Source organism: Erinaceus europaeus, chromosome 9 (genome assembly GCF_950295315.1).
Source record: "Erinaceus europaeus chromosome 9, mEriEur2.1, whole genome shotgun sequence".
Lineage (NCBI taxonomy): Eukaryota > Metazoa > Chordata > Mammalia > Eulipotyphla > Erinaceidae > Erinaceus > Erinaceus europaeus.
Genome location: NC_080170.1, coordinates 35,622,858 through 35,647,455, shown reverse-complemented (window position 1 = coordinate 35,647,455; position 24,598 = coordinate 35,622,858). Strand labels below are relative to the sequence as shown.

Genomic DNA, 24,598 nt, shown 5'->3' with positions numbered 1-24,598 from the left:
TAGGGCCACTGAGACTTGAGAGAGGCCAAGCCTTAGTCTCAGGATTTCTCAGAAAAGCCAGGATTCTAATCTGAATCTCTGACTCCAGAGCATGCTCTATTTACTTATTTATTTAGGTGTCAGAAAAGTTATAACATATTTTTCTCCTTTCTTTTCTTTTCTTGCCTCCAGGGTTATCACTGGGGATTGGTGCCAGCACTATAAATCTACTGATCCTGGAGGCCATTTTCCCCCCATTTTATTGGATAGGACAGAGAGAAATTGAGAGAGGAAGGGAAGATAGAGAGGAGGAGAGAAAGACAGAAAGGGAAGATAGAGAGGAGGAGAGAAAGACAGACCACTTGTGAAGTGTCCCCCCTGCAGATGGGGACCCACGGCTCCAACTAAGATCTTTGCATGGGTTCTTGTGCTTCGAACTGTGTGTGGTTAACCTGGCGTGCTACTGCCTGGTTCCCCTCCCCCCCCCCTTTTTTATGCCTTTGCAAAACTGTGTCATGACTTTTCCAATAACTATTTATTTTAGAATATTGTCTTCACGCCATTCCCTATCCCCATATCTTATATTGTTGGGAAATATGGACTAGAAACTTTTTTTTTGTTCTCTTTGATAAACACCTTTCCCAAGTCAATTTCTTAAAATCTGAGGTGTTTTCTTTAAGTTAAATGGAAAACAGAAATGCCGTGCATGTACAAACTATTTTATTTTACTGATAACTGTAAACTATTAATGCCCCTATTAAGAAAAAAAATAGAGACAGAAACATAGAAAGATTAAAAGAAACCACAGCACCAAACTTGCCATCCCCTTTCACAGTATTTTCTCTCTTTTTTGAAATTCTCTCTTTTTTTGAAAAAAGTATGTATTAATAAAAGAGAGAGTGAAGGGAGGGGGAGATAGATAGAGAGAGAGAACGAACACACTAGAACACCACTCTAGCACATATGATGCCTGGAATTGAACTTGAGGCCTCATGCTTGATTGTCCAGTGCTATAGGCACTGTGCCACCTCCCTGGCTTCATTTTATAGCATTTTTTTTCTCTGTATATGTGAAAGGTGGTAGATTCCTGGTATATATAGACATAATGTGAACTCTGTAATATATGTAACATGATACATTATAAAAGCTCAGGCTTTGAAAATGCCATTTTAGGTTTTAAAAAAGGCATTTCCCTTTTGGTAGATTACTTGCAGATGATGACGACATGCTTAAACATCATTGGTAAGAAGTTGCATTTTCCTGAGGCTCTGTGGCTCCCAGGCTCTATGCTGTTCAAGTCTTCTCCCATTTTGAAGGCTTGCCCACTAGAGAATCTGAAGTCACCTCATGTGTGCTGTCTTCCTCTGCAGAAGAAACCTTTTCCTGGGGAAATCAGCTCTGAGTCTCTTGAGTAAAGGGAATGCTAAGGAATCTGACTCAAAATGCACTTATTCCTGAATTACCTAGTATAGTTATTTCTGCTTCTACTTGGAGACCAGTTCCAAATTCAAGACGGTAGCTTGAGGGGACCAAGAGATAGCTCAGCTGCAGAAATATATGCTTCTCCATGTGTAAGGACCCCTGTGTGAACCTGCAGCCACCACAGGAGAGCACCTGCATAGGAACACAGCTCCCTGAGTGGTGGAGCAGTTCTCTCTCTCTCTCTCTCTCTCTCTCTCTCTCTCTTTCCTCCAGGGTTATCAATGGGGCTCGGTGCCTGCACTCTGAATCCACTGCTCCTGGAGGCTATCCCCCCCCTTTATTGTTTTTCATTATTATTATTGTTGGATAGGACAGAGAGAAATTGAGAGAGGAGGAAAAGACAGAGAGGGAGAGAAAGATAGACACCTGCAGACCTACTTCACTGCCTGTAAAGCGATCCAGGTGGGGAGCTGGAGGCTTGAACTGGGATCCTTACACCGGTCCTTGCCCTTTGTGCCATGTGCGCTTAACCTGCTGCGCTACCGCCCGGCACCCTGGTGTCTCCTTTTCTCTCTACCTCTCTGTCCTTCTCTTCTTTCACGCTTTATATTAAAAAGAAATGAAGTGGAGGATGGGGAGGAGGGGGAGAAGGTGGAGGAAAAGGGAGAGGAGGAGGAATTATGATGTGAGCACAGTGCCTCAGTATGGGTGGAGAAAATTACCTCATCCTTACTCTCTTTTCTCTGGACATCCTTTTCATCCTTGATTCCTCTGACAACATGAAGAATGAGTCCAAGTTTGTAAAGAGAGTTAAGGTTGGTCTTCAGTGTTGAAAGCTGCTGAACCAAGAACAAGTGAATGACAGCTGACCATTTAGCTGCTCTGACTTTTTCTTTTTTTTCTACTTTTTTTTTTTTACATGCATAACATTCCCCAGATTCCCATTTAACAATACAACCCCCACTATTTCATTCACCATTTTTCATGGACCTGTATTCTCCCCACCTACCCACCCCACCCCAGAGTCTTTTACTTTGGTGTAATACTCCAATTCCATTTCAGGTTCGACTTGTGTTTTCTTTTCTTTTCTTGCTCTGACTTTTTCACATGTGCACTTTTGCCATAGCAATCTTTCATTCTTTCTTTCTTTCTCCCTCTCTCTCTCTTTCTTTCTTTCTCTCTCTCTCTCTTTCTTTCTTTCTTTCTCCCTCTCTCTTTCTTTCTTTCTCTCTCTCTTTCTTTCTTTCTTTCTTTCTCCCTCTCTCTCTTTCTTCTTCCTCTTCCTCCTTATCTCTCTCTATTTTTTTGTTTGTTTATTTTTACTTTATTGGATAAAGACAGAAAAATTGAGAGGGAGGGGGAGATATGAGAGGGAGAATGAGTCACCTGCAGCTCTGCTTCACTTGTGAAGCTTCCGCACTGCAGGTGGGACCAGGCGTTGTAATCTGGTCCTTACACACTATAATTTGTTCACTCTGCCACATGTGCCTCTGCCAAGCCTCCCCCCCCCTTTAAATTTCTTTAAAAATTTCATTCATTTATGAGAGACAGAGAAAGGAGGAGAGAACCAGACAACACCCCTGACAACTCATCAGGAGACTGATAGCTTTGTGGCTAAGAAACAAATGAATCTGGTATGTTTTTTCCCTAATCAAGGAGGTCAGTCTGGATAAGAATATGGAAGTTATCCAGTAATTTGGAGTAGCTGCTCCAAATTAAAGTCGCCCACTTGCTCTTCAGAGTCTGCTTCCTTCTGGCTATGCCTGGAGAAAAATTGCAAAATGTATCACCAACTGCCTCTGGGATCCACTGATTTCCTTTTTGTCAAGGGCACTGGATTCACTGTTTCTTGGCAGCTGGGAGGCCCCAGGTGCTGGAGTCTGGGGCTCTGTCTTGATACGAATGGGGTCCCTCTTGTGGGTCACTGACCATCCTTTTTGATGACAGTCAATGACAACAAATCCGTATCTTACAATGAATTAGATCTTTGTCACTGCTATTTGTCATAGTCTTCACAATGAAGGAGGAAGCATATGGCCTGTGTGTTTGTGTTCAGGATTATTTTGAGAACTGAAGGAGTAAGGCTGTTTGAAATCAGTTTCTGGATAAGTACCACGCCTTGTTGTGCTTGTCTGAGCCTTTACCAAATTAGGAGTTGCTCCACACAGGTATTTAGTTCTAATTATGCATAGCCTCCCCTTAGCCCATTTGCAAGGTGCCTGCAATTACCAGGATTTTAACTGTATGTCAGGCAATTTAAAGGCATAGTGTTTTGTTGGGGGAAAATTAAGTATAAAAGCTAACACTTATTTGCTGTGAGCAGATGATTATCAGACTATTACATACAACAAGATAATGAATGTGTTATCTCATTTAATTCTCAAAGCAATCTAGAGAGATGGTTGTTATTATTGTTTTACAGGTGAGAAAATTGAAATGAAGAGAGGTAAAAACAAACAAACAAATAAAAAACCCAAAAAATCTTGCTCAAGATCACACAGTAGAACTGGGTTCATATTGACGTTCTAAAGTACCCTGTACCTGTGTCTGTACTTTTACTTTAAAATTCTATATTATTGCACTACATATTTGTTTCTCATAGTAATTCTTCAAAAGAACTCTCATGCCTGAAGCTCTCAAGTCCCAGGTTCAATCCCCCACACTACCATAAGCCAGAGCTGAGCATTGAGCACTGAGCATTGCTTTTTTCTCTCCCTCTCTTTAAAATAAATGTATGTCAAAAAAGAATCAGCTTTAATGTTCCACTTTCTGTGCCCCCCTCCCCAGAATCAACGTCAAACAGAACAAAAATTCTGTTTGGATTTTCATCTGAGATTGTGCTAAAATTATATATTAATTCGGAAGCATTGATAGCTCTGTCAGACTATCCTATCCATTCAGATACTCTTCTGAACTGTTTGAGGGTAGTCTTATAGAAGAGATTTAAGTTGGACCCTAAATTCTTATTTGGGTTTTGTGTCTCCTATGCATGAAATAGACTTTTTACATTACATTTCCAACAGAGTGTCATTCATAGATAGAAAAGTATTTTTTTTTTAGAAGTACTACTGTGGAGAACTCCCCCTCTGTGTAGTATATTTTTGGCTAGTGATGTCATCTGCAGTTAACCAGTTGCTTTTAGGGAAAGAAAGCAACAGTAGTTGCTTCAGCTGCACCCTTAGGTACCCACAGACACCTGATGTAATGGCAGGCTCTATGTCTGTGCATCTGTTGTCTTTTTTAAATTTTTATTTATGTATTTATTTTTGCCTCCAGGGTTATTGCTGGGGCTCGGTGCCTGCATCATGAATCCACTGCTCTTAGAGGTAGTTTCCTCCCCTTTTTTGTTGCCCTTGTTGTTTTATCATTGTTGTGGTTATTACTGTTGTTGTTATTGATGTCATTGTTGTTGGATAGGACAGCGAGAAATGAAGAGAAGAGGGGAAGACAGAGGGGAGAGAAAGACACCTGCAGACCTGCTTCGCTGATTGTGAAGCGACTCCCCTGCAGGTGGAAAGCTGGGTGTTCAAACCGTGATCTTTGCACAGGTCCTTGCACTTAACCCAATGTGCTACCGCCCGACCTCCTGTGCATCTGTTGTTTACACACACACACACACACACACACACACACACACACACCTTAAATTCTGAAATGCTTCACACATATGAAAAGTCATCACACACTAACATTACTACTATCCTGAAGTAACAGATTCTAGTGTCTTGCCTTATTAGTGTCAGATCTCCTTCATTAACAGAAAGCCCTTTGTAACAATAAAAATACAAATGTCTCCTCTCTCCTTCTCTTCCTTCTTCCCAGAATATCGCCTGTGGTGAGGTTGGGACCTCTCACCTCAGGCTCTTCCTTGTATCTGTATGTGTGTAATTGCAGTATCATAAACATGTGTGTGTGCTTGCACACACTGTATGCAGTTATGCAGCCCTGATTACAAGATCTGTGACTAGTATGGAAAAATGCCCACTTTCTAGACACTTACGAGGAAATACATTAAGAATGTGCCATGACAATCTCTTGAAGAACACCACCCTTCATTCATTTCAAGGGGTGTCATTTTCTCCCCTCGCTGTTCTCTTGCATAAGTAGACCCCCACACTTGAGCAGCTAACAAAAGAATGTCTCCCTCAGGGAAGGATAATTAAGGGATGTATTTGCCACCACACCCCACTCTCTGTTTATCGTGTTAAAGAGAGGAATCCTTACAAGGCTACTCGCAGTTGAAACTGGTGTCCAAGGAAAGACCCCCAGATTCCCATCCCTGTTTACAGCCCAGAGCCTGACTTCTATGAATTTGAACACTGTCCCCTTAGAGCTGCTTGCACACCGTGGAGCAGCTGGGGAGCTAGGAGCCCCTATTAGACAATCGAAGGAAGTCTACATATAAACTGCTCCATGTGGGGAAAGGTGGTTTTTCCATTTGCCTTTTTCTGAGCAATTTGACTTCCTAATGACATGATCCAGATTGTTTCTGAGACTATATAAACCGTATGCTTGTTAGATGATGGAGACAAACAGGAGGAAGTCTGATTAGCCTCAGCTTCCCTCAGGAAAGGGGTCTCCTTCCCACCCTAGCCTTTCTGCCCACTTGCTTTCTCCCTGTGGGACAGGGGTGAGTTTTCAGAAAAGCCACAGGCCTTTTTTTTTTTTTCCCATCTCCTTCCTATAGAGCACAGCTGACCTTGTGTATTCGTGCATGCAAGAGTCATTTCTGGCTGACGTTAGGAGATTGAATTTTACTTGGTGTTAAACAGATTCATAGAGAGGGAATTATGAGTATTTTTGAGCCTTTCACTTTATAAGTGGTGTGTGTGTGTGTGTGTGTGTGTGTGTGTGTGTGTGTGTGTGGTGTGAAAGAGGGGGGTTGGGGAGAGAGACTTAGCACGCTGAAACTAGCAAGTTGCTGTTCAGTTTTTGACCCTTGGTTCACATACCAGCTGACAAAGATCAAGAATCCATTTACTTCATCAAAAGTGAAATAACCCTTTTTACCACACTACTGTGCAAGCGGGTCTTTACTATTAGATTCAGCCAAAGTGTAGTAAAGTCGCAAACAATATTCACAATGAAATGAAGATTTCTGAAGATAATGATACCAAGTGCTTGCTACTGAATTGGTTAAAAAAGAAAAAAAAATGTGTTTTTGCATCCTGTCTGAGATTCAAAAGGCAAAGCAGTGGGAAAGGCCCCCTGTGGCAGGTGCATTCAGTGGCACAGATGTGCAGGAGCCAGGCCTTGAGGTGAGCTCACACGACTGTGAATGAGGTTGCTCTGGCTTATCGTCCGAACTGGACAAGTGTGAGGACAATAAACATAAACTAGGTCAACTGGTCACTTCAGCTCTCGAGAGCTGTCCTCGTTAAAGAGAGCAATGAAAACATACTCTATTAATTTCTTTACTCCTCTCTCATTATCCTTGAAGACAAAGGCTCAAAGCATCAGTGAAATACACAAGCTAGTATTGTTTGTATCTGGGAAGACGGGATGGGGTGGAGGGGGTGGGATACAAACTTTAAAAAATATGAAGAAAAGTTGAACTACTTTGTATATAGTCACTGTGATCCGGAAGCAACTGTGAGAAGCAAGGCTTCCAGGAGGAAGCATGCTCTCTGAGCTGGAGCAAGTTTCTGTCAAGGCAAGAAGGTGATGGAATGTTTAGCGAAGAGAGTGTTTAGCGAAGGGGCTGTGTGTGTGTGTGTGTGTGTGTGTGTGTGTGTGTGTGTGTGTTTCTTGGTACCAGAAAGGGATTCCAGAACTAGCAAAGAGACTCAGGGCAGGCAGAGTGCTCCCAGAGGGCAAGGAGACTCCCTGTGTGAATGGAGGCAAGCAGGGCACCTGCACAAGCATCCACATGATGCACACATGTGACGGTTCCAGAATCTAAAATGAAGCCTAGAGGGTTTTATCCTAGCTATTCCCCTTTCAGAAATGTTTAAATGTTCATTTTATGGCTTAAATCAGAGAGTATCATATGAGATAGATAAGCCTGATCACCACTCTGTTACATAGGGTACCCAGGATCAACCATCAACTTCAGCCGTGGAGTGTCTAATACTTTAACTGTGGATCTATTTATCTAACAAATTATCATTATTTTTGTTAAATTTTGCCTTTCTACCTAGGATACAGTTAAGTACACTACTAAGAAATAGTGAGTAATTTGAGGGGATGTTATTTTTCCTTTCTTTCTTTCGTCCTTTCTTTCTTTCTTCCCAGTAGGGTTATCACTGTGGCTTGGTACCCTTACAACGGATCCACCACTTCCAGTGGCCCTTTTTCCCCCTTCTCTTTTATTTCATAAGACAGAAAGAAATTGAGAGAAGAGGGAGAGATAGAAGAGCGAGAAAGGGAGAGGGAGGGAGGGAGGAAGATAGGGAAAGAGAGAGAGAGAGAGGGAGGGAGAGGAGACAGAGACAGAGACTGACTAGTAACCCTGTTTGTGGAGCTACCTACTAAGGCCCAGGGGTTGAACCTGGGTACTTGTGCATTGTAACATGTGCATTACTACCAGGCTCCACTATTGGCTTTAATCAACTGTTAATCATCTAGGTTCTTATTCATATTTTAAAATAAACCATTCTCTCCCACATACCATTCCTCCCCCTCCTGCCTTCCCTCCTCCAGTGTTGACGCCAACAGGACATGTTTCCCATGACACATTCTTTCTTACTTTGCCCTCCAGTGAAGAAAGTTACAACGTCACTGATTATTCCTTGAGAGACCAGCTCTTGGTGGAGTCTTGTGACAATGAAGAACCGACTGCTTCTCCAGGGAAGAATAGTTCCACAATGTTGTATTCCAGACAGAGCTCCGCCAGCCACCTCTTCACTCTCACTGTCCTGAGTAACCACGCAGCAGAGAAGGTGGAGATGCTGCTTGGGGCTGAGACGCAGTGAGTATGTGTGTGTGTGTGTGTGTGTGTGTGGGGGGGTGTCATGCATCTGCTGTCCGTCTTTCATACCTTCTTGTCCTTGCTCTGCACACAGCAGACAGCAGCTACTGTGTGTCTTCCCTTGAGTTTCCATTGTGTCCCATGTCGAGGGTCTGGGTGCATTACATCCAGTCTTGTGATGCTATCAGTATCTCTCAAGCTTAGTGCTAGTTTCTGATCCTTGAATTCTGATGATGGAGGCATCCGTTGGCATTTAGAGAGTGGTTTAGTATTTAATTAAAATAATTTTTTGCTGTTTTTTTAAAGTAATTTTTATTTATAAAATGGAAACACTGATAAGACCATAGGATAAGAGGGGTGTAATTCCACACAGTTCCCACCACCAAAACTCTGTATCTCATCCCTTCCCCTGATAACTTTCCTATTCTTTATCCTTCTGGGAGTATGGACCCAGGGTCGTTATGGGGTGCAGAAGGTGGTAGGTCTGGCTTCTGTGATTGCTTTCCTGCTGAACATGGGTGTTGACAGGTCGATCCATACTTCCAGTCTGTCTCTCTCTTTCCCTAGTGGGGCAGGGCTCTGAGGGAGTAGAGCTCCAGGACACATTGGTGGAGTCGTCTGCCCCGAGAATCCAGTTGGGATCATGGTAGCATCTGGAACCTGATGGCTGAAAAACAAAGTTAGCATATAGTGCCAAAAAAATTGTTGACTAATCATGAACCAAAAGGCTGGAATATTGCAGATGAAGATTTGGGGTCTGTGTTTTGGAAATAGCTAGTAAGTCTATTTTAGGTATATTCCAAGGGGCCATGACTCTTCTGGTTTTTGCCTGAGGCTAACATCTGATATGCAGGCAGACCCAAATTATTGTCTGGGGACATGATGTCATGACTGGAAAAAGGACTAGAAAGCTGGATCAGGGAAGAGAGTAGCTCCCAAATATGGGAAAGGTATATAAATATCATTGACTGTAAACACTATTGATTTGATCTGGTGCCCATAATCAGCATAGGAGCTCTGCATGTAACCTTTGCATCCCTGTAGGTCTGAGGTCACATTCTGTGATCATGAGTAGGAACGTTCCAAGTTGCACCAATTTCAGGACCCATCTTCCTCAGGTGGTAGGTAGAGTATGTTGTCCAACCTCCCTTGGGAGGATGGAACGGTCTCTCCCATTGTTGATCCATATTGAGGGCAAGGTTCTATGGGGGCCCACAAAGGAGTCCATTATGTTGTTCCTGATGGAGATGACTTTGCTGTTGCTATATGAACTTCACCATGCTGGGCTAACTTTCTCAGACAGAAACAGAGAGGAAGAGCAGGGGCCAGGTGGTGGCACACTCTGTTAAGCACACATATTATGAAGTGCAAGGATCCAGGTTCAAGCCTTTAGTTCCCCACATATAGGGGGAAGTTTCACAAGTGGTAAAGCAGTTCTGCAGGGGTCTCTCTTTCTCCCCCCTCCTTTCTCAACTTCTTTCTGTCTTATCCCATAAAATGAAAAAGAAAAAAGGAAAAGAGCACCAAATCTTCCTCCAGTATGTGTGTGGGACCAGTCTCAAAACTGTGTGTGCATGGTAAAGTAGGCATACTATCCAGGTGAGCTATTTTGCCAACCCTATCACTTAATTTTAATCACTGATAAAAATAGAACCATGAGGGCATGGCCTCAGGTTCCAGTCCCTGCCCCCACCTGCAGAGTATGCCACCATTTGGTCCTCCAGGCAGTTTCTTAACTCTAATGATAAAGCCCTAAGGGTAGGGAGATTGCTTGCTCAGTAGAGTCAATGTCTTTTTGTGCATAAGGTCCTGGGTTCGAGCATAGAGAGTAGTAGGATGGATGAAGAGGTGCTGTGGTATCTCTTCCCTGCCCGTCTCTCCCTGTCTCTGAGGATGAAAAACAGCTGTCCGTGGACTGCTCCGTGTGTCATACAAGCACAAGGCCCTGGGTTCATCTGTCAGCATTCCAAATAAATACATAAACAATAAAGATAAACCTGATTTAATGGTGAAGACAGACCTAAATTTCCTTTGTATTTATTGATATTTATTTACTCATATATTATCACCAGATGTGTCACTGGGGCTCTGTGATTGCAAGGCTTTGCCATTTCTGGTGACTTTTTTCTTTCTTTCGCTTTTTTTACTGCCTTAAAAAAAAATGTGAGAGACAGAAATAAAAAGCAGAGATGGAGAGAGGAACACAGCTGCAACTTTGCTCTACCACTTATGAAAGGTCTCCCCCTACAGGTGGAAACCAAAGACTTGAACCTGGGTTCTTATATATGGTAATATGTGATCTCTACCAGCTGCACCACCACCCTGGTCCACCCCCTCTATTTTTGTTTTGTTTTATTTTATTTTATTGCCACCAGGGTCATCACTGGGGCTCTGTGTGGCTGCAAGACAAATCTACAGCTCCTGATAGTCGTTTGTTTTTCCTTTGATAGGACAGAAAGAAATTGACAGGGAGGAGCATATAGAGGGATGGAAACAGAGAGACACATGCAGTACTTGCTTCACCCGCTGTGTAGCTTCCTCCTTGTAGGTAGGGGCTCGAGGGCTTGAATCCTGGGCCTTGCACATGGGGACTTGTGCCCTTAACCACTACCTAGCATCCCTTTCTCAGAAGGAGGATTTTATATGTTCAAGCTTTGGCTTTTCTACGGCTTTAAGTCTAAAACAGTTGCAGTACTGTGGCAATTAGAAGTTTTTCAGAAATTGAGTATTTTCTTAGTTTTGCTGCCGTGACTCTTGTCTGCATGTCTTCTTCACTCATGGGAACTTTTTTTTTTTTTTTTAAGATAGAGAATGTTAGAGAATGAAAGAGAGGGAGAGAAGCAGAGAGGGAGGAAGAGACACAAAGACAGATAGAAGGAGAGACACCACAGTACCACTCCACCGCTTTGACGCTCCCCCTGTGCAGGTGTTTCACTTGGTGGCCAGGATCTCTCAGCCCAGGTCCTTGTGCATGATAATGTATGCGTTTCACTGGGTGAGCCATCTCCAGGCCACCTGGAGATTTTCTTTCTCATTTTTAGCGAGTAACACTTAAAGGACTGTGGGTTTGTCACTGTATTTTCCCCCTTCTTTCCTCCCTCCCTCCCTCCCTTCCTCCCTCCCCTCCCCTCTCTCTGTCCTCCCCTCTCCCTCTCCTCCCCTCCCCTCCCTCGCCTCCCCTCCCTCCCTTCCTCCCTCCCCTCTTTCCTTCCCTTCCCTCCTCCCTCCCTTCCTCTCTCCCTCCCTCCCCTCCTTCCTTCCTCCCCTCTCTCCCTCTCCTCCCTCCCCTCCCTTCCTTCCTTCCTTCCTTCCTTCCTTCCTTCCTCCCTCCCCTCCCTCCCTTCCTTCCTCCCCTCCCTTCCTTCCCTTCCTTCCCTCCCTCCCCTCCCTCCCTCCCCTCCCTCCCTCCCCTCCCTTCCTTCCTCCCTCCCCTCTCTCCCTCCCTCCCTCCCTTCCTTCCTCCCCTCCCTTCCTTCCTTCCCTCCCTCCCCTCCCTCCCTCCCCTCCCTCCCTCCCCTCCTTCCCTTCCTTCCTCCCTCCCCTCTCTCCCTCCCTCCCTCCCTTCCTTCCTCCCCTCCCTTCCTTCCTTCCTTCCTCCCTCCCCTCCCTCCCTCCCCTCCCTTCCTTCCTCCCCTCCCCCCCTCCCTTCCTTTCTTTCTTTTAACCAGAGCACTGCTCAGCTCTGGTTTATGGTGGTGTGGGGGATTGAACCTGGGACTTTGGAGCCTCCAGCATGAGAGTCTCTTTGCATAACCATGGTGCTATCAACCCACCCACTCACCCAACCCGTAAATGTATTTTCCTTATCTCTTTGTTTCAAATGATGTCTTTTCTTTCTTTTTTTCTTTGCCTGCACAGTTATCGCTGGGGCTTGGTGCCCACACTACAAATCCACTCTTCCTGCAGCCTTTTTTTTTTTTTTTTGATAGAATAGAGAGAAATTGAGAGGGGAGGGGGAGATAAGAAGAGAGGAAGACAGGCACCTGCAGACCTGCTTCACCGCTTGTGATGCATCCACCCTGAGCATGGGGAGCTCGGGGCTCGAACCCAGATCCTTGTATGGGTCTTTGCACTTAACTAAGTGCGCTTAACTGGGTGAGCCACTGCCGGTATTCCTGATGTCTGTCCTTTATTCAGGCCTCAGCAGCATATTTCCAGAGCTTTTCCAGACTGTCTCATTCATAATTTATATGGTCTCCCCTGTTCCATTCTTGAGGTGAGGCCAAGAGAATAGGAAGCAGACCAAACCAGCACATCCAGTTAGTACTCTTGACCTGGAGGCGGGAGCCTTTCCTGGGACACTCTGTAGCATTTGTTCCTTTCTTTCATTTTTTGATCTTGCCATGGACTGAATGCAGTATTCATTTCCCTGTATCAAAAGTGTTCTCAGAATATGTAGCTATGTCACCCCTAGGCCCATGGGTATGACTCATATTTGCAGTTCTTTAATTAATAGCAAGAGAACATTCCAGAGAGGGCAGAGGGGCCGATATCTTGTTGGGTGCAGAAGGAGTGACTCTCCCCCACCCTCCCCACCCCATCTTTCTGGCTCAGTTACTGTTGAAAAGCAAATACACAAATACTTTTAAGTGCACACAGCATAAAATAGCTTTGTTGTTGAAAGAAAATAGTTTACAGTCAGGCTGTACTTTCCTTAAAAAGCAGACACACTGCTTCCCTGTCTAGCTGTTGTTCTTACTATATTGGAAAAGTACAGGTATGATCTGGGCTGCGCTGTTTGGTTCAGAGTTTTGGCGTCTAGAATATATTCTTTGCTTCTAAACTGCAAAAAGTATAGATGAGTATGTGGGGCTTTTTTGGAGAGAGGTTGTTACTGTCTTATATTGTGTATGATTAACATGATTAATTAGCAGTCTCTTGAGAAAGCATAATTTTTTTTTTTCAATATCACTCTGGCCTTTAGAGTAATCATATAAGTTCTTGCCCTCTTACTCTTCGGTTTAAAAAAAAAGAATAGGGTTCATACTTAAATATTTACCCTCTTTGAGAAACTTTTTTTAAAGTTTTTCCTCTCCCCCCCAAAAAAAAAAAATCTTACTGGAGACCACCTGAAGGTGTAGAAAACCTCAACTAGACTGAGCTGCTGTAGGAGCCTAACACCTGTTAGGCATTGGACACTAATCTATCACAAAGGCTGTCAGATTGTGAAAGGACAAATCCGATGACTGTGGCTATATAAAGAATGCGGAAACGTTCACCTGAAGAAATGAGTAAACACACAGGGAGCAGTGGGAATCTAGGATGATTAACACTGAGCCAGCAGCAGAAAGTAAAGAGACCTACTCTGTTCTATCAAACAACAGTGACATCAGTAACAATAACAGCACATCAATAACAACAATGATAAAAAAACAACAACAAGGACAACAAAAGAGAAAAAATGGCCTCTAGGAGCAGTGGATTCGTGGTGCAGGTACTAAGCCCCAGCGATAACCCTGGAGGCCAAAAGAAAAAAAAAAAAGAGAAATTGAGAAAGGAAAGGGAGACAAAGAGGGAGAGAGAAAGAGAGATAACTGCAGCCCTCCTTCACAGCTTGTGAAACTCCCCTCTGCAGGTGGGGCACCGAGGGCTTGAACCTGGGTCCTTGCGCATAATAATATGTGGTCAATTGGATGTGCTGCTGTCTAGTCCCTTTAATTTAATTTTCTTGAGGATGCTCCCTACTGCCTTCTAAATGGCTGCACCACTCTCCATCTCCCTTGGTGCCATGGCTGATGCTTCTAGATCTTTTCAGGCTCATCCTGCGCCAGTTCTGCACAAGGCCTTGATTGCATCCTCCCTTGTGTGTCTTCCCACCCCACCTTCTGTCGATAATCCAGATGTCACTGGTGTTGGGGATCCCTCTGAGATTCTCCTTATCTTTCTCTTTCTCTGTAGTCAGTCCCTGCTGTCAGCATTGACCCTCACACTCAATTCCAGTTCATCCACAGCAGATTACCAACCTATGATCAGTCATTATAATTCATTTTTCTATACCTAGGGCTTTTCTGCATCCCCACATTTAGGGAAACAGACTACTCTGCCAGCCTCTGGTCACTGGCCTTTTTCTGTTGCTGGATCAAGTTTTCTCTAAATTCCTCTTGTGTCTCAACATTTTCTTTTTTTAATTTATTTTCCCTTTTGTTGCCCTTGTTTTTTTATTGTTGTTGTAGTTAGCATTGTTGTTGTTATTGATATTGTCATTGTTAGATAAGACAGAGAGAAGTGGAGAGAGAAGGGAAGACAGAGGGGGAGAGAAAGATAGACACTGCAGACCTGCTTCACTGCCTGTGAAGCGATTCCCCTGCAGGTGGGGAGCCGGGGGCTCAAACCAGGATCCTTATGCTGGCTTTTGTGCTTCGCGCCACATGCACTTTACCCACTGGGCTACGCCCAACTCCTGTCTCAACATTTTCTGTGAAGCGTGTGGTTAGACATTTTTTTTTCAGGATGTATGGCTAGTGGGGTGTGTTGTGTTCCGTCTGTTTGCCGTTTAAATGTCTTCAGTCGTTGCATTGTTGATGAGGCATTTGTCTGTGAAAAAGACAAATGCTTGCCTTTTCTAGAAAGACAAAGGGAGAAGGTTTTACTGCTGCCATCTTTTCATTCTGGGCCTTTCGAGAGGAATGAGGGGGCCCCTTTGTCAGCCTTCATTAAAATGAAGTGGAGACAGTTGTGGGGGTCTAGTGGCAGAACCGTGACAGGTGTCCTTGCTTCCTGTGTCCACAGTGAAATTTGGACAGTAAGGTACAAAGTGGTAAACTGTCAGGACGTGCTTAGTAATGAGTACAAACTTTACCCACCACTAAATTGAGCGAGAAGGTATAGTGCCTTCAAACTGCCATCAAAGACCCTTCTCATAGTTTCTCTGCTACAGAAAAAAGAGGGAAAAAAGCTTAATTAATTGGATGTTGCTGATCCCATCAGCCATTCAGAAAACCAGTTCCTGGGTCTCCTTATAAAGAGGCATTGTTTTCAGGGAGTATTTAGCCTTCCCATCCCCCTCTTCTGTAACCCATTTAATTAAAAAGAGGAAATAGATGGGATGGAATAAAGTTGTAGTGTGTCAGGACAATCTTTATTAGGAAAAAAATAAAATGAATCCATGTTGTGGTTCTAGAAAGTATACTTATTACTGTTTCACTGAATCCTGAGTCCGTGGTCTTTTAGTTTCCTATGGATAGTAAATGCAAAGTAGTTGATTTTCAGCACCCTCATTAGATCCCCCAGTGAATTAGGCAGGTAGGTAATAATCTGGGGCATAAGCATCAAGGAAACAGAAAACAGACCTACCTTAGGTGAGTGTCAGCATTTCAGACCACACTCTAGGTTTCACAAGCTGCTTGATATAATCAACAAGGAAAAATCAGTTTAACTATATTCCACGTCACAAGATCAAAATTTGGGGCTGGTTGTTGGCACACCTGTTTGAGTGTACACGTTACAGTGCCCACTCCCCACCTGCAGGGGGAAAGCTTTGCAAGCAGTGAAGCAGGGCTGCAGTTGTCTCTCTGTCTCTCTTATTCTCTATACTCCCCTTTCCACCTCGATTTCTGTCTATCAAATAAATAAAGATAATAAAAAAAAGTACAAATTTGAGGACTGTTTCTAGTGAACTGTTGGAATTATTTTGCTGTGGCTTAATTGTTAAGAGTAGGTAAGTTGAACTGTGTACAGCTTGCTAAGGCTTTGCTCACAGTAAACACAATGACTTTTTAAAATTTTTAAATTTATTTTCCCTTTTGTTGCCCTTGTTCTTTTTTATTGTTGTTGTTGATGTCGTTGTTGTTAGGACAGAGAGAAATGGAGAGAGGAGGGGAAGACAGAGAGGGGGAGGGAAAGATAGACACCTGCAGACTGCTTCACCGCTTGTGAAGTGACTCCCCAACAGGTGGGGAGCTGGGGCCTCGAACTGGGATCCTTATGCCGGTCCTTGTGCTTTGCGCCACATGCGCTTAACCCACTGTGCTACCACCCGACTCCCATGACTTTTTATTTTAACCTTGGTTTTTCTTTTGTACATTAGTTTATTGAACTAATCCGGTTGAGATGAATGTGAGGTAAACGAAACCATCTTCACTCTCCTACTCCTTGCCAAGCTGTGAAGGATTTTTTTGTTTGTTTGTTTTGTTTTTGTTTTGTTATTTCAAGGCCATGGGTATAGGGATTTCAAAAGGAACCATGGATAAATTGTAGGCAGTAGGAAGGAGCACAAAACAAAGGTCCCCCAGCACCACTGTGAGAAGGATAAAGGGAAGGTCAGGCAGCAGCTGAGGTCTCTGCTTCTATTAAAAATAGCAGAAAGACCACCCCCACACCCCAGTGATGAAGTCCTCAGTGGGGTGGGTGCCCTATTCCATTGTCTGGCTCCCTGTCTTGCCTCTTGTTTCAAAGCCCACTTCTCACTTTCTCGCTGGGTAGCCATCTCTTCCAGCAGGTGCTCAGAGTTCCACAAGAAGTCGGCATTGCTGCATTTCCAACCCCTGTGCAATTAAATTTAAACTTACTGTGCTTAATCATTTCTGTGGGCAGTAGGAAACGAAGCTGCCAAGTTGGGAACTTTACATGTGTCGTCGTTCCTGCCATGAACCGAGAATTTGAGGGTACAACCAAGTGTCCGGATATTTATGTTGAAGGTCTTCTTCTTTCTCTCCCCGGTTAGATGTGTTTTGCCCACAGAGTATGTCATCTCCGCACTCTGGGTGGGATTCTGCATGTGTTGTGTGTTTGCTGTTTTGCTCTGCCGCACTGAGGGCTGAGAAGAGCAAGAAACTCTGTTTCTGGTCTATTCAGTTTATAACCCGTCTCTGCACAGGTTCCTCTTTGTTCTTGGAATTGCCTCATATGTGGCGTGTACTCCCTCCCTGCTGGAGACATGCAGGGCTTTCTGCTTTGTGAGGGGAAGGAGGGAGCTTCTTGGCAACCCCCCTCCCCCCGTATGGGGGAGGGAGTTTTGCGGTTTCAGTTGCATGGAAGAGGGGGTGGCACTAACTATTGAAGTTGTAAGAGGCAGTTCCTTTCAGCGAGGGCAACAAGGAGTGTGTTGTTCTATCCGGAGTCCCTGTGAGAGACTGCTGGGGCTGAGGGATGCCATTAACCTCCAGGCAGCCTGCCACTGGAAGGTGGAAGGTTTCCTCTGCACGGCTGGAAACTGGATGTGGGCTGAGCCTGTTGCTGGCTGTGGCCTCTCAGTGGCAGAGATGGGTGATTCCTGGGGTCTCATGTGAAGGCCTAAGACCTGCAAGCAGGACCCCAGGAAGATGTCTGGGAGACCATGGCTGGGCAGAGACATAGATGGATCGATTCCAGATTCTTCTCTCTGATCAGCTCTCCCAGCTATAAGCTGACACTTTGAAAATTCCAATTGAGCTTGAGTAAAAGAAAAAGGGATGGAAATTTACCCAACAAAGAGCCGCTATCAAAGATTCCAGTGTTTGCTTGGGATCCTTTTAAAGGAAGTTGTGCTATGCCTGTTGCTTCTGAAACCATCTCTCAGCCCTTGGCCTTATAGGCAGGAGAGAGAAAGCTCCTGAAAGCAGGGCTGTGTCATCATTTTCTCTGTAAACTACACAGATCAGACAGATTGTTATGTGATTTGTCAACCCACCAGTGCCAGCCTGGGATTTATCTGAATGAACCTTGTCAGTGGACAGCACCCTTCCCCACCCAGACTGCAAGATTGGAGTGCTGACTCCACTCAAGGTTACTGTCAGCAGGTGCCAGCTGCACTGAGCACAGCGTTGTCCTCAGGTAGGACAGAAATCATCCTGGTCATCTATATGTATATTATTGTGGTGAATAAGTGAGTTTTGTGGGCAAGTCACTTGTTAGTTCTCTGGAACTAATTTGCATCAAATTTACTATAAATTATTATTTTTTATTTATTGGGAGATGGATTAATGGCTTACAGTCAACAGTGAAATACAATAGTTTGTACATGAGTAACATTTCTCATTTTTCCACATAACAATTCAACTCTTTCTAGGTCCTCCTCTGCCATCCTGTTCCTGGACCTGAACCCTTCCCCCAACCCTAGAGTTTTTTTGCTTTGGTGCAATACACCAACTCCAGTCCAAGTTTTGCTTTATGTTTTCTTGTTTTTCAGCTTTTCTCTCTCCCTCTTCTTTATTAGTGGTTTGATACTGATGGACAGGTTTGTGAGATAAGAGGGGTACAATTCACACAACATTTATATTTTTGGTGGAGAGTAGATTGGACGTTACTCACAAAATACAAGTATTGGACGTGGGATGCTGTGCACGTGTGGTAGTGCTGATTAGAAACGTGATCCAGGACTCTGTCAGAGAAATGGACAAGTAGAGAATTGGAATGCGCATCCAGTGGTGGTGCTGGACGGGCACCCTTCCCCAGCGCCATGTGCACTGGACAGCGTCCTGCCGATAACTCAGTGGAAACATGTAAAGAGCTATCCTACCTGAGCCTGAGGTGGGGAAAGGGAAGGAACGGGAAGCCCATGTGGCAGAGGAAGAAGGAGAGGGTGTGAAACAGCAAGAAAGATACTTGCTTTCTCCAAGATTCTGGCTCTGCCGGCATGAAAAGGCACCTGGGCTTGGGGAGACATTGAGGAGCATGTTTAGGTGTGAGTTGTTTCAGGAGAAGAGGGCTGCGTGGCAAAGGGCTGTGTGGCAAAGAGCTGCGCATACAGGCATCTTATCTTTATTAGGCAAGGTGACATGTTTGATAGTTTCATTGCTTTACCCACCTTCATTTGAAAAAAAAAAGGATTTATTTTTTTAAAATTTTTTGTTTTATGTACTTATTATTGGATAGAGACAGAGATAAATTGAGAGGGGAAGGGGACTTAGAGAGGGAGAGAGACAGAGAGACATCGGCAGTCCTGCTTCAGCACTTGTGAAGCTTTCCCCCTGCAGGTGGGGACCAGGGGCTTGAACATGGATCCTTGCACACTGCCATATGTGTGTGCTTAACCAGTTGCGCCATCGCCTGGCCCCAAAAAGGATTTATTTCTGAGACAGAAACATCATTCTAGTACATGCTATGCCTGAGATCAAACTCAGGACCTCGTGCTTCTTGAGAGTTTAGAGCTTTCTCCACTGCATCACTTTCCAAGCCCATTCATGGGTTTGTCAGTCTTTTCACCCTCCCAGTGGGTTTGTGGGAGGACAACATGGAAGAGTGGCCATCGTATGCTGAAATCCGATTGGTAATCACATGAACAAATGCTTCTTGAGAGATTTTAGATTCAGGGAGTGTGTGCCTGTCTGGGTTACTTGCATTAATTGAAGCCTTAAAATTAGATTTTCCAAATCAAAACCTGGGGGAGACTGTTACATGGAATGCCTGCTTATTTGAAACTTGTGGTCCTCTGGTTATAATAATCACTTCGTTACCTGTGATTATAGCTTAATAGTAGTTAATAATGCCTTGAGTTATTTTTTTCCTTAAATGATGTGTTGGCTGTAGTCATGAAACTGTTTTAAGCATTTGAAAACAAACTGAAAAAGGTTAAAAGAACTTCTATTTCGGGTCCAGGCAGTGGCTCACCTGGTTAAGCACACATTACAGCACATAAGGACGGATGTTCAAGCCCCTGGTCCTCGCCTGCAGGGGAAAGCTTTATGGGTGGTGAAGCAGGGCTGCAGGTGTCTGTCTTTCTCACTATCTCCTCCTCTCTCAGTTTCTGTGTCTCTATCCAATAATAAAAAAGTAAAATAAAAAAAATTCTATTTCAATGAGGCATATTAGTTATATGAGGAACAAAAGGATATGTCGAGTTTCTCATCTTTCCAAAATGGTTTCAATGTTGGAGTTGGGTGGAGGAGGGGAAGTAGAGGGAAACTGATTTCCTAGGAATCTTTTTTTTTTTTTTAACATTTTCATGAGCTAGATTCAGAGAGAAACACCAGAGCACTGCTCAGCTCTGACTTATGACACGTCTGTTTCCGTGTTGAAAACACCTTGAATCTCTCAACCTGTTAATGCTCCCTCTGCTTTTAGGAGTGAGCGAGCCCGCTGGATAACTGCCCTGGGACACAGCAGCAGTGGGAAACAGCCCCCAGACCGAACCTGTAAGTACTTGCAGGGGCTACTCCCTCCAGAATGTGGTGGGACACTGCCCCCTGCTGGAAATTGGGTATTATTTGTTAGCATCACAGTGCCCAATCTTTTTTTTTTTTTTTTTTCTTTCCTCCAGGGTTATTGCTGGGGTTCAGTGCCTGCACTAGGAATTCACTTTTCCTGGAGGCCATTTTTCCCCCTTTTGTTGCCCTTGTTGTATAATGTTGTTGGTAGATAGGACAGAGAGAAATCAAGGAGGGGAAGACAGAGAAGGGGAGAGAAAGACAGATACCTTCAGACCTGCTTCACCACTTGTGAAGCAACCCCCCTGCAGGTGGGGAGCCGGAGGCTCAAACTGGGATCCTTATGCTGGTCCTTGAGCTTTGTGTCACGTGCACTTAACCTGCTGTGCTACCGCCCTCCCCCTACAGTGCCCACTCTTAAGTTTCTTGCTGTCCATCCATTCATTAGAACTGGGTGGTCCTTGTTTTTTAAAGTCAAGGGGTCTGAATTCAGACTCAGTACTCTGTTATGTAGGCATGCAGTTTTCATAGTCTTCTTGAGTCTGTATAATCATTAGCAAGTCAGGGGCATCATTCAGTACAACATGGGGTTATTGTAAGGACATAGTTGAATCAGGATGAATACTGGGTGATCGAATTCATAGGTGAACCTTATGAAACAAGAACAATAACAGAAAATATAAGGCAAACCTTGGACTGGTGTGGTGTATTGCACCAAAACAAAGAACTCTGAGGGAAAAGGGAAAGGGATGGATGACATGGAGGGGGTCCTGGGGCCCTGGTATGTGATGGTGGAAAAGGACTTAGGAGAGTGTCTCGCGGACACCTTTCATGGGAGAAGAGTTGTTATACCTATATGTCAACAACTGTATGTAAACTATTAAACGCTGAAATAAAATGGAAAGATAAAATAAATATTGTGCAGGTGGCAAAAAGCTCAAGGACTGCTTTAAGGATTCAGGGGCTTGAGCCCCCGGCTCCCCACCTGCAGGGGAGTCGCTTCACAGACGGTAAAGCAGGTCTGCACGTGTCTATCTTTCTCTCTCTCTGTCTGTCTTCCTCTCCACTCTCCATTTCTCTCTGTCCTATCCAACAACAACGACATCAATAACAACAATAAAACAACAAGGACAACAAAAGGGAATGAATATTTTAAAAAAGAATCTTTAGCCTTAAGTCCACGTTTTTATTATTTGTTTGTTATTAAAAGTCTGTTACACGATTGTAAGATTACAGCCTCTATAGTTCCCTACCACAACCTCCACCAACATTCTGTATCCTCACCCTCCCACCTCCTAAAGATCACCACCATACTTCCCACACAAGTTTTTAAATAGTCTTTTTGTTTCTATGTTTTTTTCTTTTTTCTTTCTCTCTCTCTCTCTGTTTTTTTTTTGGAGGGGGGTTGGCAAGTTCACGTGTATCCGATCTCTAGATTCCACGAGTGAAGCCATTCAGTAGTTGTCTTTCATCTCTTATTTCTCTCAGTATAATCATCTCCAGTTCCATCCGTTTTGTCCCAAAGGTTAAATCCACCTTTAAATTAAAAATTCATCTCCCCCCCCTTTTAAATCCAAGTGAAAATATTGAGAAAATGTAGTGCCTTCTCCCAGAGAGCTCAGAACTGGCAGTGCGGCTGGTGGTGTGTGTTTCAGTGCTAGGCTCCTCTGGACAGTCCTAGCTGGAAAGCATCTGGGCTGTACAACTGACTCATAACACCAGAGCTTTACTGCTGAAGTCAAAACTAAGGGGGGTTCATTTGAAAGTCTTTTGGATTCAAGTTCAACATTAAAAAAAAAAGAAATTATGCAAAGGTCACATCAGTCAGTGTCAAATCACTGAAGTGAGTTGTTTTGTCAGAAGCTGACATTTGGGAGGATTTTTATAATAATGGGGACGTTTTTGTTTGGAACTCCTTTCCTGCCCACCTCCCCCCCCCCCCCAACTCCTTGGCAGCTTTTACCTGCTGCTGCTATTGGGGGTGGAGGTGGGTGGGTGGGTTCTCAGGTCAGAGGTGGTGAGAGTTAGCTTCTGTTGCCACATCACCTAAGCCTACTTGCCTCCGTTTCCCCAGTGCATAGTGGATGCTTTCTGCTCCCTTGACTAACTCCACTTTAGGGAGGGGAGGTTCTTACTAAAGGGTGTGAGACATTAAAACATGGCTTCTCTGGATTCTGAGCTTCTTAAAAGTCCATAACTCATAGCCAAGTAAGAGAGACCCTGGAGAAGTTTCTCTCTTCCCTTTTACTAAGCTTACTTTGTCTCCCTCTTGAATTATATGGAGAGACTCATGTATGCCTGTTCTGCTTGTGCTCTCTGACTAGAAGCTCAGCCTGTGCCTTTTCCTCCATAGCACTGACCCAAGTGGAAATCATTCGATCCTTTACTGCCAAGCAGCCTGATGAACTCTCCCTGCAGCTGGCGGACGTGGTCCTTATCTACCAGCGTGTTAGCGACGGTGAGTGCAGTGGCTTTGGGAGGAGAACTAAGGTGACGCTCACACTGCAGATCTCTTCAGTTCTCTTATATGCACCTGTCTTGTCTCTGTCTACAAGTCATTGCTTTTAGCTTTAAATTAAATGTGCATGGACAGGGATGCAGTCACATGACTGTGCTTAGGCCCAAAGCACTCATGCATTCATGATATCACCACTACCAGGCAGACTGACTTTCTTTCCTTTATTCCCTTCCTTCCTTCCTTCCTTCCTTCCTTCCTCTTTCTTTCTTTCTTTCTCTTTTCTTCCTTCCTTTCTTTTTCTTTCTTAAATTTCAGACAGATATATATGGAGACAGTGAGAGAGAAAAACACAGACACATACACACACACACTGGAAGGAGAAGAGGAACACTGTATAGGAGCTCCCCATTACTGTGGTATTTCCTGTGCTGTATAAGTACCATGCGCTAACCGACAGCGTCACTGGAGCTCCTATTTCCTGTGCTATCAAGGTTCTAACTCCAGCCTCACGTCTGATAGTGTGTGTGCCCTACTGGGTGAGCTGTTTTCTGGCACCACTCCCATGATGTGTGTCTGGAAAGTAGCCATAAAAAATTTTCCTTTGGGGGGCTAGGTGGTGGTATACCTGGTTAAGTGTACGTACAGTGCACAACGACCAGGGTTCAAGCCTCTGGCCTTTGCCGGCAGTGGGGGAAGCTTCACAAGTAGTGAAGCAGGGCTACGGGTGTCTCTCTCAGTCTCCCTTTCCCTCTGGATTTCTCTGTGTCTCTATCCAATAAGTAAATAAAGTTTTTCCTGTCTTCCTTATCCTCCAATGATCTAATAACCATTTCTGGAAGTTTTTCTTTAAAAAATAAAGTAAAATAAATAAATCAGAAGCCAGTGAGGTAGGACACCTGGAAAATTGCCTGCTTTGCCATGTCCATCACCCATGTTTGAACCCCTAGCACACGACACAGGTGCACCATGGCAAAAGGGAAACTTGGGTGCTGTGGCATCTCTCCCTCTTAAAAAAACTGTGGGGAGTCGGGCAGTAGCACAGCGGGTTAAGCACAGGTGGCGCAAAGCACAAGAACCAGCATAAGGATCCTAGTTCAAGCCCCCAGTTCCACAACTGCAGGGTAGTCACTTCGCAGGCGGTGAAGCAGGTCTGTAGGTGTCTCTCTTTCTCTCCCCCTCTGTCCTCCCATCCTCTCTCCATTTCTCTCTGTCCTATCCACCACCAACAACATCAGTAACAACAACAATAATAACTACAACAATAAGACAACAAGGGCAACAAAAGGGAATGAATAAATAATAAATATTAAAAAAAACACTGTGCATCAAGCTAACTCAACAGCGCAGCGCAGCACAGCATCCCAACCTTGGCCCCCAGCACACATTTTTTTTTAATTGGGGGGGAAAGAGTTAAATATTGATTTTATTGAGAGGCTTCACATTTCTTTATCATGCCCCCACACTGATTTTTTTTTTTTTTTCCAGCAGAAAATAATGCTTTCATGGGAACGGTACAAAAGGGAGATGTCTAGTATTTCTATATTATGCGTAAAGCAAGCCAACTCAAGTAAAATATGTATTTAACAATACTGGAGAGAAAAGTAGCTTCTCCAGCAGTAATGACCGCATCCCTGGAATCCTACAGTTTTGTAAACCATTGTTAAATAACTAGTAATGAAATTACAAAGAGAAGGTTGCTGTTATAATTGCAATTTTGTCCGTTCCCTCTTAAGTATGACAGTATTGTACATTGAGAACATATCTGCA

General features: G+C 44.1%; 1 protein-coding gene across 1 annotated transcript in view; it reads left to right on the top strand.

Moving 5' to 3' along the window:
• Positions 1–24,598, top strand: part of ARHGEF26 (Rho guanine nucleotide exchange factor 26) — a 141,113-nt gene that overhangs the window by 112,085 nt on the left and 4,430 nt on the right. The window contains exons 11-13 of the mRNA XM_007521091.3: positions 8,102–8,311; positions 20,291–20,361; positions 22,727–22,831. Coding sequence (XP_007521153.2) covers positions 8,102–8,311; positions 20,291–20,361; positions 22,727–22,831 — 386 coding nt within the window. The remainder of the gene's footprint in view (positions 1–8,101; positions 8,312–20,290; positions 20,362–22,726; positions 22,832–24,598) is intronic.